This window comes from Gallus gallus, chromosome 17 (assembly GCF_016699485.2).
Source record: "Gallus gallus isolate bGalGal1 chromosome 17, bGalGal1.mat.broiler.GRCg7b, whole genome shotgun sequence".
Taxonomy (NCBI): domain Eukaryota; kingdom Metazoa; phylum Chordata; class Aves; order Galliformes; family Phasianidae; genus Gallus; species Gallus gallus.
Window position 1 is genome coordinate 1,402,531 of NC_052548.1, and position 20,143 is coordinate 1,422,673.

At 50.9% G+C, this 20,143-nt stretch overlaps 1 protein-coding gene across 46 annotated transcripts in view; it reads right to left on the bottom strand.

Moving 5' to 3' along the window:
• The window catches only part of EXD3 (exonuclease 3'-5' domain containing 3), a 246,106-nt gene that overhangs the window by 69,503 nt on the left and 156,460 nt on the right, over positions 1–20,143 (bottom strand). The window contains exons 22-23 of one of the 46 annotated variants that reach the window (XR_005840421.2): positions 10,633–11,584; positions 7,505–10,215 (exon numbers count right to left, since the gene is read on the bottom strand). The exons of 44 other annotated variants lie outside the window; for them this stretch is intronic. Coding sequence is in view for 1 of the 2 variants with exons in the window: in XM_040649178.2 (XP_040505112.1) it covers positions 11,453–11,584 (132 nt within the window). In the remaining variant the exon portion in view is untranslated. Of the gene's footprint in view, positions 1–7,504; positions 10,216–10,580; positions 11,585–20,143 lie in introns of those variants that run through there. One more of the 46 variants, XM_040649178.2, reaches the window with a different exon arrangement.

Genomic DNA, 20,143 nt, shown 5'->3' on the forward strand with positions numbered 1-20,143 from the left:
GATGGATGTCCTCCTGCTATTGTGCTGTGCCCGGCTTCTCCTGCTCGTGCTAAGCAGCCTGGGCCTCGAAGGGCTGCAGGCCTCGGGCACCGCTGGGGCTGCTCCTTCTCAACTGCCTCTGCTTGCAGCAAGGACTTGTTGCTCTCCTTGGCCTGCTGTCCACTGTGTCTGTCCTGCAGCTGTGCAGGGCGTGCAGTGCTGGTGGCACAGGCACTCAGATGCAGGGCAGCGTGAGCTCCGACAGAGCCACAGGGGCCCAGCAAGGCGTTCTGTGTGCATCCTCCTTGAGGGCTCAGCCCCATCAGTGAGCCCCGAGAGCTCCACGCTCCCGCGGCCAGGCAGCCAGCTTTGCTCAGACACTCGTGTGGCCACACCGGGCCCTGGGCACAGCCCTGCTCACCCTGCGCTCCAGCCCTCCTGCCTGCCCCACACTCCAACTTCCCACCCTCCTCCTTGCCCCTCACAAGTAAATCCACAGCACGGCGAGCAAGGAGCAGCAGGCAGCACCTTCACCACCACGAGGGAAGCCAGCTGTGCAGAGGGCCGAGGCAGGCAGGGCCACGTCCTGCTGCCCCAGGAGCAGCCGCCAGCCGTTGGCAGGGGCCGTGTGGGGCAGGGGAGGACTGCGCTGCTCCGGAAGGCAATGTGGGCGCCTTCCTCTGCCCAGCCAAACCCCTGGGGATGGAGTGCAGCTTGGAGGTGGAGTGTGTGGGAGGACTTCAACACCTCCGCTTGTCACGGTGCCCCACTTGGCACCGACACCTACGCTCACAGGGAACTGAAAGCGGATGGGAACTTAAAAGACAGCAGAAGCATCCATAAATGCGTGAAAAGATTCAAGACAAGATATAAAAGTGAGAAATAACACACAGCTGTACCATCGCATCCATCATGCCCAGGCACCTGCAACACAGCCTCCTGTCTCGGTGTTACGGTGGGGTCGCTATCAGCATCCCCAACATTTTTCTATGACAGCAAAGTGACAAGGAAAAAGGGGATGCTGGGGAAGTAACGGCACTCTGCTCTCTGCAGACACACGTCCACGTTAGCCCTCGTCCCCTTTTCTTCTCAGCTCGGGTTGATCCACCCAGCTCTGCATGCACTGCTCCCAAATATATGCTGACACAACTGTTTGTTGGCTGATGCGGTAAACCAAGCCTGTGAACTCATTTGTGCTGCATGTAACCCTGCAAGAAGACAAATCGTTTGTGCTCCACGTCTGTTTTTTTCTTATTTTTCCCCCAGAATTTTTTGCATGCTTCACGTCACTGAACATAGTTTGCCCTCATTTCATTGCCTCAGCTGCCCGGTGGCAGTAAGCATACGCTAATAAAACACCATTTTCCAAGCTGGGTTTCTAAAAGAGACTTTGAAAAATAAGAGTCTTTAAAAGGTCCAAAAAAGGAAACAGCATTTCCTCCTCAGCACAGCACAGTAATAACAGAAACGAGGACTGCTGCTAGAGCGGAGCTGAGGAGCACGGGCAGCACTGATGTTACCCAGGAGCCCAAAGAACAGCTGAGCTGGAAATGCTCAGCAAGCAGCAGGCTCTCATCTGGTCTCAGACTGCACATGACTGTGGCCAAGTCCAGGTATTTGTAAACCACATTTAGAAGTGGTAGAGCAGAGAGCACTAAGCACCAATAAGCACTGTAACGGACAGGTTTGCAGCTCCAGGCTGGCTGCTACCAGCAGCCCAGGGTGGGGAGCCCCAGGGGTCAGCGTCCTTTCTTGCCCTCTGTCTGAGGAAAGTGCACGAGGAAGGACGCACGTACAGTGCTGTCAAAAAATGCAACAACCTCGAAGGAAGAATCTCTGGCACAGACCCCCAGGGATGGAGCAGCCAGGGGTCGGCAAGCAGAGATCTCTGCAGCGCTGTGCTGCTTTAGGCTCCCAGCCTGCTGCTGCTCATGGCAGTGACAAGGGACAGGTGGCTTGGAGAAGGCAGAGTGGTCCTTCCCACACTGGCCACCTCCATCCCCCAAAGCTGTGGGTTCCTGGAGCTCAGGAGCTGGATTCTCTATGTTTTCCATCTCTTTGCAGCTTGCATGCAGGGAACCCTCCTGTTCCTACTACAGCTCTGCAGTTTAGGGGTCCCCTTATCCTTCCTTCTCCATTTCTGGATCTCGTTTTCCCTAGACAGCCAAGCTCTGATCTAATCACTACATGATGTTTAACACATACAAAATGAGGAAGGGTGATGAGCAGTGGGTAACTCTTTTTCCAGTGATCTCATCACTGTGGTTAAAAAGGGGAACTCAGATAAGCTTTGTGGTCTAATACATAGAAATACCTATATTCCTCAGAAACAGTTTCCAAATCTATGTGCAGTGGCGCACATAATTTACACAAACAGATGCCATGACTTGTTGCTCAAATCAGGCCTCTGCATTCAGAAGCTCTCTGCTCATCTAGATGTCTGTTCATTCGTGTATTCAAATTCCTACTGCATGTTTGCACTTGTTACGGTAACTACATGCAGGAATCAGGCACACCTTGTTTGCACATTTTTACCCAGACAGTTGCATACTTGGCACGACAGGGCAGCCCAGACAGTGCATTTAGGAACGAATAAAGTCACTTGACAGAATCAGACACCTGGGGAGAGCACAGTGAAGAAGCAGCTCTGCTTCCTATCACTTTGCATTGAAAATGGGAAGGAGTGCCATCTGCCCGCTTTGCCTCAGCACACACCGCTCAGCCTTTGCCCCGGAGAGGCCAAAGGTACCTCTGCCACCTGGGAGCTGCCAGAACACAGCGCCGCAGTGCAGGAGTCAAGTGGGGAGCCATCCGCGTGCACTGGCTGACCTGGCCCCTTTTATACTGTCTTAATGAGTCTTGGAACTAACCATTGCCATCATCATTCCTGTGTCTCTACCTCTTTCCAACAGACTGCTACTTTCCTTTACCCAATGCTGCTGCTCAGAGTCACCCACTGATATTCCAGATCATTTAATTTCAAAACCAATTATATATAATTAGAGGAACTTCTACAACCATTCCCTCTGTTGGATGCAGAGGAATGATCTGCAATTCATCACTGTTAACGGTGCCTCTGAAGAGGCTCTGAAGGACTTCCTAACGGGAAGAATGTTTCATCACAGACAACTTTGCCTCTTTTTCTCCCTCTTTTTATCTAGAGAAGATGCTGTCATGGCTTTATGAACACACGACCGTCAGTTGTGAGCGTAGGCGAATTCAGGGTTTATTTCCAGCTTCACATCAGATTGAAGGCTTGCGACATCTCAGTGAAACTTCCCGTGGTGATGCAGCAACCGTGGCTTAAGAGCTGCAGGTGAAAGAGGACGAGTGCAGGCTGTGTTTCAGCTCAACGGAAACCAGAGACCTGTTTGCTGACCCACTGAGACCAGGAGCAAATCTGACGTGCCCTCAGACAGAGCGGGACTCCCCACAAAATATTTCTATCAACCCCGACCTGGCTCGCCCTATTTCCTAAACTATCCCACTGAGCTCATCTCAATTCCCCCACATCTCAGTGCCAAACCGAGTGGAATTCAAACCCAATGAATTCATTGCCTGTAAAGGTGAGCATCCATGAGAGTCGGATTTTCAGAAGCACCCAGGAAAGCTTTATGATCCAGGGAGAGCCGAGCTAAACCTGCTGTCCTGCAGCTCGTTGCCCTGCCACATCTCTTCCAAATGAGTGGACTGATTTGGGCAACTGCCAAGGGCAGAGCTGAGGTGCGTTGCTGCAGTAGTGGTGGCTTCCAGCTCCTCACCTGCAGAAGGCAGCACTGTCAGAGCAGCTTTGCTGGAAGGTGCAAAGCTGGAGGCAGCAGGTTTCTGGGCAGCAGCTCCTTCCTCAGCACCAGCATCCCTGTGTCAAACCTCTGTGTAATGCAGCTGGGTCTCAACTCTAAATCCTCTGGGCGTGCAGGCAATTTTATCACTTGGGGGCAAATGTCTGGGGATTATTTAACTCAGATGATCAAATACACCTCACAGAGTATTTCCATTCATTCCCCATGTGAATCCTCTTGCTTTGCAATTTGGCAATCGCCAGCAGACAACTTCTGGGAAACAGATTTGAAGTCTGAAGCTAAAAAACAAGGTAATTTGGATTAGCACTGAAATCAGAGCTTTGCAATCTAGTAGGTCAGATATTTATTTCACCCTGTTTTTATGTTAGCACGGCAGCAAGCTCTGCTCCAGAGCCATCCCCGAGTTGTGCTAGAAGGGCGTAAGCCCAATATTTGTATATGTAGGCAATGGAATCTGACTTCTCTATGTAAAACACAGCACTGCTGTCACACGGCTTAGCCTGCATGCTGATTTGTTTCTGAACGATTTGCAGTCCTCTTTCCTATTTTGATAAAAGAAAGTTACTTTCAAAAGTAAAGGCTTATCATTTCTGGTGATCTAAACAGATGTGACTTGACAAAGGGGGCCATTGTAGGGCCATGTTAGTGCTTTATTTTTAACGATGAAGGCTTTGGTTGTTTGTTATGGTGAGAAATAGTTTCCCCTCCAGATAGCCCCTTGAGAAATTCATGAGAGAAAATCCAGACTGTGAAAAGTATGGCTTGTCAGGAATTTGAAACAACATGACAGGGGAAGCAAATCATCACGAAAGTCCTATTACAGCAGTGCTCACAAACACCTCCAGTCCCGCTGCGTCCTTCCCAGCCCCAGGTGAGCTGTGTGCACACGGATGCCCGCTGCCATCAGCAGCAGCCCCCGGTCCCTGCACCGGGTCCTGCCAAGGAGCACACCTGGGGACGGCAGTCCCAGCCAAGGACAAAGCACACGAGTGAGCGAAGCCATGGGTCAAGGTGAGGAGGCAAGAACTGGCAACGAGAAAGCCTGCAGTTTCACAATTGTAGCTAATCAGGCACAGACACAGACGCAAGCCTCCCGTGAACGCTTAAGAGAAGTTTACATTTCAGCTGGGTTTCGCAGCTGCACTGCGATCGCCTCGCATGCAAAGCTGATTTCTCCAGGGTCCGGCTCCAGAGAGGGGCAGGCGATGCAGGGCCTCTGAGCAGCTCCACTTTCAGAGACCTTTTCAGTTTTTTTTCCCCTTCCTCCCAGGCACGTTTCCATGCACATGTTAAAGTGCTCTGCTATACTGTCATTGAAATATAGTTCAATAAGCTTCAGTTCTCATTTAGGACTTCATTTTTTAAGGTAGCAGCGTAGCTTGGGTTCATGTCAGAACAGTTTTACGGCCTCCAGCCGTAAATCTAAAAATACCAGCTTTTCAGAAAGGAGATGTGGGATGCCAAGAGATTTCACACACGCACAAACAATTGGGAGACTGGGCTTCAAGTTCAGCTTGCATTTTTTCCACTGTTACCTAATGCTGGACGTGGCCATCTAATCCGAACCACCTCTAGGTTCTCCTCCGCTGCTCTCCCCATAGCACGGTCTCAGCATCACTCAGCAGAGCACGTTCCACGCTGCATTCCAGGCTCTGGCTTTTGCACAGCCCTTTCCAAGAGCTGACCCGCGGGCACAGCCATGCACAGCTACTGCTCTTCCCCAGTAGAGACGATCTCGACACACAGCAACGGAGATGAGTGTCAGCACAGTGAGTCCACAACAGTCAGCATGCAGGAAATGGGTCAATTATCCAGCCCTGACTTTTAGCAGGAACTGTACAAAGGGATCTTTATTAAGGGAGAAGATAGCTGGAAAGGAAGGAGAGAGGCGAAGACTGGGGGAAACGAATGGCACTGTGAAGCGTGATGGAATATTTATGACCATCCTCGGAGAGGCTGTTCCTAGCCCAGCTTAGGACTAGTGATTATTCTAGTAATAATTATTCAGAAAAGCTTGCTAAAATAAGCGGAAAGTAGCTGGTGCACAAAAAGCAATGCTAAATCACAGCAAGCAGTATTGCCAGAAGATTCCCTTAGGGGAAGAACTTCCAGGGACACCTCACTGTAGTCTTCCAGTACTCAAAGGGAACTGGTAAACAGGAGGGAGAGTGACTCTTTATACAGTCTGATAATGGCAGGACAAAGAGGAATGGCTTTAAACTAAAAGAGAGGAGATTCAGGTTGGATGTTAGGAAGAAGCTCTTTACCCAGAGGGCAGTGATGCCCCGGCACTGCTGCCCAGAGCTGTGAGTGCCCATCCCTGGAGGTGCCCCAGGCCATGGATGGGCCCTGGGCAGCCTGAGCTGGGGGGCAGCCAACCCACGGCAGGGTGGTGCTGGGGGCTGTGAGGGCCCTTCAACCCAACCGTGCTGTGCCTCTGTGGTTCTGTGAGATAAGAATCTGTATCCTTCCCAGCCGTCTCCCTCTTGCACAGCCCTGTAGCCACAGGATGAGGAGCAGCAGCTCATTACCTGAGCACCAGCTTGTATTTGGGGTCAATGGCAACCAAAGAATAGGATGCTCAGAGTCCATCAAACCTCAGCAGAATAATTTAAACTGAAGCAAGATGTGCCAAAATAGTAAGAAATGGATGGAGAGGTGGCCGCCAAACCTCCACAGCCAGCAAAGACAGCCCGGCCTCACGCAGAGAGGCCCTGATTAAACTGCTGCTTGGCTAAAAAGTTATCAGACAATATCCACTGAAAAATTCCTTCTTCTGTCCGATACTGTAAACACAAGTTCAGCACAGGAGACTCCACGGGATAAGATGGTTTTGATGACTTCCAGCAACTTACACACTACACAGAGCTGCTTTCCAGGCAGGCTATTATCACTGTGCAGGCAGCTCATTTATTTGCCGAGAATTCTAATTTAAAAAACTAATCAGTCAAGATTTATTGCTCTCTGATAAGGCACAGGAGGGCACCGCTAAGGTTCTGGCTTCTGCCACTTGTCAGGCCTCTTGTCCAGTGGTTAACATCAAGCCAACACCACAGCATGGCTCTGACGCATCCCCTCTGCCCCCGGTGTGTCCTGGGCTATCTCTGGGAAGTGGGGCTTTGCCACGATGCTCCCACAGGCCACTTCATCGTCTCACTGCCTCGGTTCCTCCAGGAGCAAAAGTGGGAGCTGTCAGCCACCGTTCGTAAGCATGCAAAGGCAGTCGCCTGCAGAAGTGCTGAGAACTGCCTGAGCCTTTACGGAACGCAGCACCAGGTGTGCCCTGAGCACCTGAAGCTGCTGGACAAAGAGGAGGTGAGGACAGACGTACATCCAGCCCAAAGCTGCTTTTTTCCCATCCAGGTGCCCCCATCCCTGCTGGGCGCAGCAGTGAGCAGACACAGAGCCCCCCCCGCGCTGCCCCCCCACCGCTCCCGGCTTCCCAAAGCACTGAGATTATCATTGGCAGATGTACCTTCCCCAGGGCTCCAAAAGCTCTGTCAGCAAGCAGAAAGCAACTGGAAGGGGGGAAAAAGAAGAAAAGAATGCCTGTATTTGAAATATGCTTTGTTTTCTTTTAAAAAATCCAGGATCTCGTCCAGTTTGAAAGTGGAGGCAAGCACTGAAACGAGCTTTGTTTTTTGCATTAGTTCAAGAAGAAAACACTTCCCCCCCCCCAACTCCCAGCACCTCCCCCCCCCAAATACTCCTCCGAGGTTTAAGTAATGCCTCTGGCCCTCACGTCAGGCATGCAAGGAGCACACTCACAAGTAGTGCTCCCAGATCTCCAGCATCATCGGAGCAGCCTCCATCCCCACAGCCCCCATAGCCCACAGGGCAGGGCAGCAGGCACTGCAGCTGCCAGGCAGCACCACGATCAGGGGCACTTCACCTCACACAGCTCCATTCCCATCTGCACACCACCCAGGGCTGCTCTGCCTGGGGCAGAAGGATGCTGTCAAAGCCCTGTCTGCTCTCCCGACCTGCCGTCAGCACACGGGGCTGCACCCAGCAGCCAACAGTGCTGGTGTCGGCTGAAGGCACGGCCGTGCTCCGTTTTCTCCTGGCAGCACTGAACACGTAAGCTGCACTGTTGGCCACTGAGTCCTTTGGGTTGAGATTTGTCATGCCTGTTCTTAACCCAGTGGAGAATTTCTTCTGGAAAGTTCAATAGTATAAGTAGCAGCAATTATTCATCTGGCTTTCATCGTGGAGATAACAAACGTTTGCACGGCGCTGCAGTCTCTGTGAAGAAGAGGGCTCCTGCCCCACTGCGCAGGGGGGTCCTCCAGCACGACCCACACTCAGAGCCAGAGGCTCATTTCTTCAGGAGTGAACTGGGCAGCAATTCCCACAGCTAGACACTGACAAACAGCCCTCCGAGAAAAGCATTTTTTGCAGTCCCATACGGCCGGTTTTCAGAGAGCTGAGCATGAAAACGTGATGTTTATCATTGGTTAATTAAGACATTTTCCAGATGCATCTCATGTGCATCTGTAAAGTCTGAAACCTGCTTATAAAAACGTGACCTAAACCTTCAGACTTGAGGAGGAGAGTCCTCAGTGAGACACTGATCTCCGTGATTGCATGAGGAAACACAGTGTGCAGGCCAGAGGCAGACAGTGATGGGACAAGGGGGAATGGTTTTAAGCTCAAAGAGGGGAGACTGAAGTTAGATATGAGGAGGAGACTCAGAGAGCGGTGAGGCACTGCTGGGCATTACAGTCCCTTCCAACCAAGCCATGCTGTAGTTCTATGAGCACAGCACCATTCTGTCCTCACATCGAGAGCCACCAGGAGCACCCACTCACCCACACCCATCTTCAAACTCTGGTTGAGTGAAGAAGAAATGAAAAGTTTACTCCTATTCTAATTTAAAAAACCATTAGGAACCCAAACCCATGCAATCCAGAGTGACCTTATGACACCTTTCAATGCCTGCTGTGCCGAGGCAATGTCTCACTCTGTTCCATCCACATCCCGCACACACAGCGTGCCATGAGCCCACTGCACAGACCACCTTGAGCTGAAGCAGGAAGGGGCCTCATTAGCTGCTATGGAAAAGACAGCTTAAACACCTTGATGTTGTTTAGTTTAAATCTTAACCATAATATTTGTATTAATGCTATTTGTTATAATTTATTTTCACTTAAATGCGCATACAAGGAAAATAAAGTTGTGTCGAGCTGTTCTAAAAACAAAAACCACAGACCAGATAAGATGGACAGAAAACATCTTTCATGCAGAGAGATGGCGGTGGGTCAGTGCACTAACACGAGGAACAGCAACCTGCCCCTGTACCAAGGGAATAAAAAATGCACTTAAACACATAGAGGAGGAGCCGTCTTCCACACCAGCACAAAAAACAATGGGAAATGGGCAATTTGGGGCAGAGTGGTCCTTTCCAGGCGCTGGCTGTGCTCAGCCACACAGCTGCTCCATGCGCCGTGCTGCAGTGGCTGTGCATCTTTCCTGCCACAAACACATTCCTGCCTTGAAATAAAATGGCTCTTCTCTCACGGAGCAGAAAAAAATAGAGAGAAATGGCAATATCTCTTAATAGTGACTGCTTCCAGCTTGCAAGGGCTCTGTCATCCCCACTTGTGGCTCACAGGGAGAAAAGCAGGAGAACCTTCCAGCAGCAGGAAAACCATAGCACAGTTAGGGGAAATGCTCTTACACAGCTCGGGTGAAGTAAAGAATGGGAAATGGCTAAAGCGAGGTAGGATGGTCCTTTTCAAAAGCAAATATAAACTAACGGTAAGAAGGCAAATTCCACTCTGTGTCCTCATGCCAAACTCCCACTGCCTCGATGCTCCCCGCTACAGCCAGCACCTGGCCTCCAGCTGCCACGGACACAGCTCCATGCACCCAGCAATGCCAGACGTGCAATGGGGAAAGAAGTGTGGCAGGAAGGGATGGAGCATGCAGGCCGGGCTGAGCTGCAGCATCAGGGCACAGCACTGCTGTGACAGCTTCACCATGGCTTCTCAAGCTTTGTATGCTGAAGGAAGTCTCCAGGTTACCAAAGCTAACTAAGGAATGCTTTTAAAACATTGTTACGCTCCTTCCACAGCAGCATCCTAAGGAAAGAAAAAGCACGGAGTAAACGGAACTGGAAAATCGTGTTGGCAAAGGAAAACGTGAGCATTTAATAACTAAAAATGCATGTCCACACACTGCAAAGGAGCCGTTCAGCCCGGTGGTCAGCAGCACAGCCGTGTGCAGGAGGCTGGGGGCAAGCAACCCAGGCCTGCAGGGACGGCCCCCACACAGACACAGCCCACAGCTTGAACTCTGAGCTTTGGGTGGCACTTTGTATGCTGCACATGGCAGCGTCCCGCACGACATCACCAGGAGACGCCAACACTGCTGCAGTGGAGTGATCCAGCGCAGGCAGAGCCAGCTTGGGAACACCTGCCTTGTGGTATCGCTGCAAAGGGATAACATTTCTCAGCTCACTCTCAGTACTGTCCTGGAAATCTTCACGCAGTGTCATTCTTAGCACACACACACACACTCCGTGGCCATATTTAAAGCATCATGAGAGGCTGAGGGAGATCAGAGCGAGCTCACAGTGCGGCCCCATCCCTGCCACCCCGCAGCACGCTCTCCCTTTCCACCCTTGGACCCCACTTTCCCCATCCTCCTTCCCATGGACTCCTCCCACCCACCTGCTGTCTGCCCACGGGAGCAGAAGCTGCCCCACAGACCAGACGACCCCTGCAGCATGCCGACCTGCCCGGTCCCCTCGCACTCTCCCTTCTGTCCCCGTATTTCTATATTTACAAAATGAATTCTGTGGGGTAGGGTGGGTTCTCTTTTTGCCCTGTGTTTGTGCTGCACTTACCATATCACTATCACAACGCTGGCAACAGCGTCACTCAAGAAAGCGGTACCATTACATTTGACACCAGAAGACACAACAGCTGGTTAAGTCGTTGGTTTCTCACAGCTTCCCTAAGGACAACATCAGAAAGAAAGCAAACGGGACTCAGAGATACACCCGAGCACCATTGGCCTAAAGGAAGATCAGCAATAAGCAACGGCCACACCACTGAGCCAAAACGTTCCCAGCCTTTTTGGCTGCAGACAAACCAAAGATTTCTTAGCACTCAGAAAAAGAAACAGCCAAAGCTGCTCTCCATCCTCAATGGAGGTCACTGCGTTTTTCACTATTCCTCTCTGGTTTTCACTGTTTAGCGTTAACTGCTGGGACAGCTCTTCGGACGTCGCTCTCACGAGCAGAGCAGAACGAAGTGCACCGTGTGTGAGAGGAAACAGAACGGCCAGTTGAAGACGTGCAGCCACTCTAGATAAAAGAGGGATACTTTAATTGGAGTGGCCTTTCTACAGATCACATCCAAACCACATCAAATACGAACAAACACCGAGTGCAGGAAATTAAAACGGGAGAGTTAAAAATACGAATCAATCAAGGAATTCTCATGCTTAAATTTGTCCTCTGACTCCCAAGGTCTCCCTTCCTGAGCCACTTTCCGAACACGAGCAGAAAGTTGGTCTGTCTGCCACAACCACCTCTGTTCTCACCTCCGCGTGGCCTCTGTGTTGTACCTCCCTGCCCGCTGGGCTGTGTGCATGCTACCTCCCCAGCCACATGGACACAACCAGTGCTACTCCACAGGGTTTGGCTCACTGGTTGCTTTGCTTCATCTTGCAAGGGTCTGGGGCAAACGATGGCTCTCCCATCCCTGTGGGCATCTCAGCATCCTCCTTTGCAGCAGCTGCAGGGATCCCCTCAATATGGTCTGCTGAGCCAAGCTGGAGCAAGAGCAGTGGAGCTGTACGAAATATCCAGGGTTAAAGAACAGTGTGAAACAAACCAAACTGTGTGAACAAACCAAATAGTTCCGGATTGGGCAAATAATCCATCTGTGCCACCCATGCTAGAAAAGCAGCACTTCAGCTGGAGTATTCTGCATCAGCCACTGATACGGGCAGATGGCATTTCCACATAGAAGAGGCAAAGGGTGAAAATGGGAAGGATGTCAAGTGAAAGCCAGGCAGAATCACACGGCTCGGGGTAATAACTGCGTGTTTCATAAGCGAGGAACCAACAACCGCCCTCCTTATCTTTGCTGCGCACAAAGGAGAGGTTCTAGCATAGCTGATGATCATAGACTTGCATCCACACAATAGAACAGGCATGGCTCTCTCTTCCAAGGGTGAGATAAACTGTCAAGTGAATTGGAGATTAACTATCCAGATGTAAATGAATTCATTGCTATGCAACTGATAGGGCTCAGGCCCGGTTTAGTGCAGGATGGAGTCAGGTTTGGAGAGCTCTCTCAATGGCCAAAGAATTTATAACCTGTATTCATGGCACTCTCTGTAAAAGGCCGCCTAACAATGCAGAAGCCTGCAAGCATTGTTCCTTTTGAAGGGCTCGCCACTCCACCCCCACTCCTCTGCCCCCAATTTACTCCCCTCCTCCCTGGATTCCCCAATAGACCCACTCAGCACCCTTCCACCCTGCCCGTCCTCTGATCACACAGGAAGAAAGCCGGGGGGAGGTGACCTCCGCAGCAGAATTTGCTATTCATGTTCCGTTCCCCCTCACAAATCCTTAACTTCTTGTCTCTTTTTAATCTTTTTTCTCTTGAGAAAGAAAAGATCAAAGGGCTCGGGGCTGATGCTTTCTGAACTAGGCACTTCTTGCCATGGGAAAACAGCGACAGGGAAGGGCTATACAAAGATGCTTGTGACTGGGGGTGGGGGGGGGAGACGATGGGACAGGACTTTCTTCCATGGAAATGCTTTCTAAAAGCCTTTACCAAGCATCCCTGCGGGCAGGACGCACCCACCCGGCACCCACCCCAGCCTGCTGGGATACCACAGCAGTAGCAATGAGAGCGCGTTGTGTTCCGTGGGCCACACATGAACAGCGTTAACATCTTCCAGCGCCGGGGAGAAATCCAGAGTCCAGGTGCATGCTGGACCACAGGGCGAATGGCCACCAGCAGCAGGTCTGCCTGCAGCACGGCCCAGAGCCTGCTCATTCCTCCTGGGTGCCTGGGGAATGCATTTGCAAGAGAAGGAACAGATGCACTCACACGGCTGCTCCAAGCACATCATCTTTTCTTTTTACACGCTCGTTGCTGCAGAGAACAGACAACCAAAGCGAGTGCGTGCAAAGCAGTCCTGCATGCCCTGAGCTCGCCATGTGCACACAGCAGAGCTTTTTCCCTTCACAACTGCAACTGCACCCTGACCCAGAGCTGCCACACCTGTGCAGGGCTAAACCCGAGGGCTGCAGTTCAAAGCTTTGTTTAAACTATTCCCTAATTGCAAAAGGACAAAGGACTTCAGACACACGTTATTATGTTGTGTGTCTCCGAATGACCCATATTTGATATGGAGAGTTAAAAGTTTCCATATTCAAACAGAAGAAAGGGGAAGAACTGTAGATTTGCACCAAAGCATTGATATCAAATATTTCAAGGGAAAAAAAAAAGCAGCTCTTGGCCCAAAGGTTTGTGCAAGTTTCCAGCTGGAGATGGAACTTCAAAGCAGAGGCTCAAATCCCTAACGAGGGAGCGGGGCTGCTGAGAAACGTTTCATCATTGTCACTTGGACAAGCAACACACAAATAACCCCCCTGCCAGAGGTCTTCTGCTCCTGGGAAGTGGCTGTTCTGCACTTTTATGTATTGGAAAAATGTTACCTGAATCCCATTTTTTAATTGAAACCTGAAATCAAAGCTTGCTGGCCCAGACGGGAGGTTTGTGAAGCTTATTCAAGAAGCCGGTCCATGTTCAGCCCCACCAGCTCCATTCCTCCCCGGCAAACTGCCCCCCCGGAGCCCTCCAGCCCATCAGCATCAAGCAGCTCAGTGACAACCGTCTCGCTGTTCTTCCAACACTGGGACGCAAAGGAGAGGGCAGGAGCTGAGCTTTACTTCACACATTTCACGCTCAAATATTTTAGGAACAATCTCATTCGTATTGCATTTGGAAGAGCCCCGGTTTGCCAGGCAGCGCACGCTCAGAGCCGTGGGCTGTGCTCAGGTCAGGACAGCTCTGTGCACCAACAGCCACATGGCACCGCCGTGCCTCCTCCTGCAGCAGCTCCCGATCCAACCCCGCCACAGCAGTGAAACCCACTGGAAGTGTTGCAGCGTAAATCCCACGGGGCCTCACTAACACACCGCGAACGAACTGCAGCCCCAGCAGTGCTGTAACAAATTACAGGTCGTACAGGAACACTGAGAATTCACACGACTTTTCTGCCTTAGGAGCTGGTTTCCTGACACAGACTTTAAGAATGTGTTTCCTCTGCAGGCTCAACAAATGCCTGAGACGCGCTGGAGAGCCAAGGAGAACAGCTGCCTCCCTTCAGATTTGAACTACTTTCACCACCACCCCCAAGCCCAAGCACAGGAGCGTTCTCATTACTGGACAGGGTAAGTGTTTGTGCTGAAAGAAAAATGTAAATTGCTCTAAAAGAGATGCCAAATTAGCACAAGTGACCCAGGACCAGAAACGCACAAGTTCTCTGGAGGAGATCTCAAGGCAGTTGAATGCCTCAGCAAATTTGCTCCAAGGCTGCCACGATGACAAACCTCCTCCTGCACTCCTGCTATGATAACCATAACACAGTTGGCCTTCCAAAGCGTTTCTGATTAATTCTGGGGGGAAAAAAATGCAAAATGTCACCACCATAAAACTGCCAGATGGTAAATCACACCGAACCCTCGGGTGACAAATTTCTTCCCTGTCCTCCCAGCTTTGCCAAGCGCATTTCAAACCTTGGCATTTACTTCTGTCGAGTCCTCAGTTTCTTTGGAGCCCGAAGAATAATCCTTCTAAACTCAGGTGTGGGTACTTTTCCAAATGGACTGCTGCCCACGGGAGGTGAGTGAGCACCGGGCTGCAGTGTGACGATACTGCAAATCCAGCCTCAGCGCTTCGGTATGGCATCAAAGGCACACGACACAGCACTAACAACACCAAAATTAGGGAGTCAGTTCACATTCCCACAAAGAACTGAAAAATAAAGAAGAACAAAACCCAAACTACCTCGTCCTGGCTGGCTTTCTGCTGGAAGGGCACTGCTCCGTGTCGCAGCAGCCTCCCTCTGTCCTCTCCTGGCTGGCACGGGGATAAGCAGCCCTGGGCACAACCCGGGGTAATGAACTGCTCCTCTTTCACAATCACCAGGATGAGATTTGCTCTCAGACCTTGTGTGGAGAAGATGTCATTTTTCTGTTGGTCTGTATGCCATCATAAGGACCCACTCATGCACCAAAGTCCTCCCAACTCTGCTCCATGTGAGGACGTGCTGGTTTTTTTTCCCAGGAAAGAAACCCAGCAGGTCAGAAGTGCTTCTGATGGAATACCATAGACCTAAAGCACTTGAATAGTAGTTTGTCATGGGAGTTAAGCACAAAAAGCATGCTGTAAGCAAGAAACACTGTCTATGAGATACAGAAAGCTGTAGTAACACAGAATCATAGAACCATAGAATGGTTTGGGTTGGAAGGAACATTTAAGATCATGTAGTTCCAACCCCCTGCTATAGGCAGGGACACCTCCCACCAGACCAGGTTGCTCACAGCCCCATCCAGCCTGGCCTTGAATGCCTCCATGGAGGGGGCACCCACAGCCTCACTGGGCAACCTGTTCCAGTGTCTCACAGCCCTCACAATAAAGAATTTCTTCCTAATATCTAAATCTACCCTCTTCCAGTTTAGAGCCACTTCCCTTGTCATATCACTATACACCATACAGCAACACAGGCTGCGCAAAGAGAAACCCCCTTGGTGGCACTGACTACAACATCTTGGGAATGTTGCTCTATGTCTCTTTCAGCTCATGGAGCTGAAAAACTAGAGTGTTGCCATTATTAAATAGTCCCTATAAGGAGAAAAGCAGGGCCAGTGCTCCAAGCAGACATGCACAGAGGCTCGTTCCCTTTCTAAAAATGAATCCTGATGAATACACGACCTTTTCATGACTCCTTCCCTACTAACAAACCAGCCTAACAAAGAGATCGTGAATACACATTTTAAGCACATTGTAGTAGAATCTGAACTGTGAAAATATCCGCACCAGAAAACTAAATGTAGTGTAAATGGCTGTTCCCATCTGAACAGAAGATGGAGATAAAAGAAATGACGAATTCAACCTTTCAGACTCCCAAAGACTCCGATGAACATCTTGAGTAAACCCTAATGGCCATGGAGATAAAGACTTGTCGGTGGAGCTGAGCTCCTGTCAGCAGTCCAGAGGAGGAGGACCCACCAATGCCATTAAACACGGTGGGAGCTGGGCTCCTTAGGTCCACAGCTGCCAATCAAGCATCCACGTCTGGAGTTCCTCAGCAAGCAGTCTTAAAAACAACATAATAAACAAGCGTAAGAAAGCTGCAAGCCATCTTCAGATAACTTCCAGGCTGAAATGAAGTCTGCATTCAAACAAGCTTTCTAGCTCCCAGCTCTCAGGGACAAACCCTTGGGGCTGAGCAGGTCTGCAAGCCTTGAGGCTGCCCCACTGCAGCCTGCAAATGGGAAGGGCGTTGTGGCCCCGGGAGGAAAGCCAGTCCCCATTTGGTTTACCCAGCCTGCAGCAAAGGAGAGAGCATCTTTTCCTCCAGCTTTTTCTCCCTGTCTCATCTTTATTTCTCACTACCTGTTGAGAGATGCTTTCATAGCAGCATCCATCAGCACCGCATCTGAGTGTGCTGCAGGAAGACATAAAGCCCCCAGAGGCCTAATTTGCTCCCCATCTTTGTTGTTTTGCTTTTGAATTTCAATTATTTGTGTAAAAACAAGGCTGCAGAGTCATCAAGATTGTTGTAGCAGGCAACGAGCAAGGAAGAGAGCTGCTGCTACAAGCACATGCTTTTCTCTAATGGCAACTTGGAAAAGTACTGAATCACATTTCTTGTCCAAATGTGCTCTGCTCCGCAGTCTTCCATTAAGTGGTGAGTAAATAGTTTCCCATAAAGGCCCAAGGGCCCATGAAAGAGTCTAACAGAATCCAATTCCCTCTTTAACTTTCAAAACCCATTCATTTCTCCCTCTTTACAACTGCCCTGGCTGGTTGGGGTCTGTGGAAGCACCCCTTGGCAGCAGAGCTGCTCCTGCCGGTGCTGCACAGTGCGGTGCGGGGACCCACGGCAGGTGGGAGCGGGGCTGATCCGCTGCGCTGGATGTGCTGCACTGCAGGACTCCCTCCCCTTGGCTGCAATTCCTCCATCTTGCAGCACCTCCAGAAAATAACGTCATGAAAACAGTCGTTTTCCACCCCCCTCCCCCTCTTTTTTTTCTTTCTTTCTTTCTTTCTTTTTTTTTTTTTTTTTCCATTGCTCATTTTATTTCACTGAGCTACTGCATACGGAGCCGAATCTTTATTTTGGCTCATGTCCTCTTGCAATATCATTACCCTCGCGCAAAGGAAAAGCCCTCTGGAGATTTCCAATCCAAACAGGCCCTTGTTTTATCTACAACTATTTGAGTACATGACCTCAGATAACCCCGCGGCCAACTGTGTGCCAAATTCAAACTGCAGCCATGGGAACTTTAAACACGAGGATGATTTTCCAGCTTCCCTCCGAAGGGAAGACGCCGGGCTCCTGCCTGTGCTGGGCTCTGCCATGGCAGCACAGCCCCGAGCCGTGGTGGCACTGCTGCCAGGCCAGCTCTGCAGCTCCACTACGGGCACTGATGGCCTCCTGGCCGTCCCCGCTGTCGCCGTCCCCTCTGCTTCTCAGGGCACCGCTCCGGCTTCGGATTACTGAAAAGACAAACAGCTGCACTTGGGCCAACAGACTAATATGTAAGGCTGTGTTTGGATTGCTCTGGACAGGGGAGGTTTTTCATCTTCATTAGCCTGCTGTTCAGAGCCACATCCGCAGTCTCTCTCTGGGTCAGAGCCTCCCGCTCTCCACTGCTGTTTATGAATCTGAGTAAATCAATTAATCTGGTATTTCGAATGAAGCTCGGGAGACTTCAGCAGCCGGTGTTTCACAGATGTTCAGAGCATCTGGGCACCTCGCTGTGCAAACACTGCGAAACAGCAGCTCGGAGAAGCCAAGAGCTTAGGGATCAGAACCAGTGATAAGCAGCTGTCCATACACGACCAGGCTACCACAAATCCATCAGTACGAAAGAGGAGGACGAATCCTAGAGCTGAATGCGAGCACAGAGGGCAAAATCTCAAGCTCTAGAAATAGCACAGGAATTCGGTCTTGACAGCCTCTGCATCAGTTTCTGACACCATCACACTGAACATATGCCCACACGGCCTCACGTCGGGAACCAGCCTCAGTGAGAAGGGCACAGCTCGGCGACCCCTCCTGCTGCTCTGCTTCTGCTCATGGGATTGCTGTCCCCGTGCAGCGGGACAGCCGCCTCAAGGAGGAGGGCAGTGCTCCTTACACGTGGCCACGTGCGGGTCTGCGTGCTGCCAGCATCCGAGGGCACCTCGAGCAGAAACACGTTGGTTTCTACAGGCATTTAAGTAGAGGCAGCTTTGGCACGGGGACAGAGGCAGAGCACAGTCGCCGGGCATCAGCCCTGGGCACCGCAGCATGAGCAGCAGCAGCACCCGTGAGCTGTGCTGCTGACACGGAGCAGTCACCTGGGTGACTTTACACTCATACGCATTACTTTGAGGCTTCTGCATTTCTAGGCTGGCGTTATTTTGATCTTCGCCCTTTCTGACAAAACGAGTGAAGTCTCATCCTTAGGAATTTCCATGAGGTCACCCCAAGGCTTCGTGCATTTCCTCTGGTTCAGGTCTCAGCACTCTCAGTGTTCCCCCGCTTCATTTATACCCTCCTTGCTGCAGGGCATGCCAAGTAAATCATCCACCACCGCTTTCCTCTCTTCAGCAACACACATTACGTTTTTCATTCAGGCTAAATGAAGCTTCAACCATTCCGTGTAACAGCAGCTCACTTAAAGGCACAGAATCACTGTGAGACCGGGGCTGCCCCTCAAGTGAAAAAAACCTGAACATTTATTTAATACAGAACAGAGAGCATTAATTTTGATTAGAAAGGGAAAAGGTTCCATTGCATTTGGTAGCACCGGTGCCAGAAAAGAACCAATTCCAGCAAACTCTCCAGGGAATTCATTTGCTAATCTCTGAGAAGAGCCTTTTTCACTATGAATAAATGGGGAAGCTCGGCGTGTTCTGCTGCTGTGCCAGCCTGCACTGACCCGAAACTGCCGGGATCACGGGCAGAAGGGCTGGGATGTGTTTCCAACAGGCCCTCACTGCTCCGCCAGCATGCATCTGTCTCTTCGGAAAACAGCATGCAGGTGCCCGGCTCATTTAGCCATCATTCCCATTCCCACCTCCCTCCCGTCAATATCCCTGTCTCACAGGAACGGGGCCTCGTGCTGCCTCTCACACAAACCCGCTGAACTCAAAGCCTTTCAGCCCAGGCTGTGAGCACTGCTGGAGCTGAGGGTGTCCCCGTTCACCGCACGCAGTCAGACCGGACGGCCTTTAAGGCCCCTTCCAACTCAAACGACTCATTCTATAATTGTAGATTTTTCTGCTGCTTTCGAACAAAGATATTTCCCATGCTCAAATGCAGGGACACCTCTACCAGCGGGTACTTTTTCCTCTGGAGGTTCGGCCTTTTTATTCCACGTCCTCTACTGACACAGCCATCCCTCCTCTGCTAAGCAACCAGCTCTGTACGCATGGATGAGTCTTTGCAACTGCAAAAATAAGCAGGCTGATGCAGCTTAGGTAGGAGAATCTGACGGCGTGCATTCCTCCTGCGCTGGCCCCAGGGAAAGGACACCCTGCCACTGCCAAACCTGGGAGGTCTTTGAGAGTTTGGCAGAGCTCCCCCGGGAGGTCCGTCATTAGCCATTTAAAACTGTCTATAGCGGAGGGCTGAATTGCAGCGTTTGACAAAGCCCCCGCGGAGATATCTGTCAGGAAAGGCTCCCGGTACTGGCAGGGGCTGTTAACAGTAACAATGATGACAATATAGTGGGGATTTTCAGGGGTGGGGACTTCAAAGAAGCCCTAAAGAGGTATTTTTCATTAAGAAATAAGAAAGCAGCCGAGTATTGCTTTTGGCACTGCGGCTGAATATGAATGATACCGCGGCAAGTCACAGAGCAGCGGCAGCATAAATTGACGCCGATTTCAATATGCATGTGCTGCCGGCCGGCACGGCTGCGTTACACAGCGTCTGCACAGCCCGGGGGAGCAGCAGCCCTCGGACCGTCCCTCGTGCTTACAGTGTGCTCCCGACATCACCCGTCACCCACCAGCATCCCTCTGGGCTGCAATGCCTGCAGTTGGGATGCACGGGGAGGGGCTGTCCCGGGGGACTTCTGTGCTTCTGTTCTCGCGTCGCAACCCCAAATC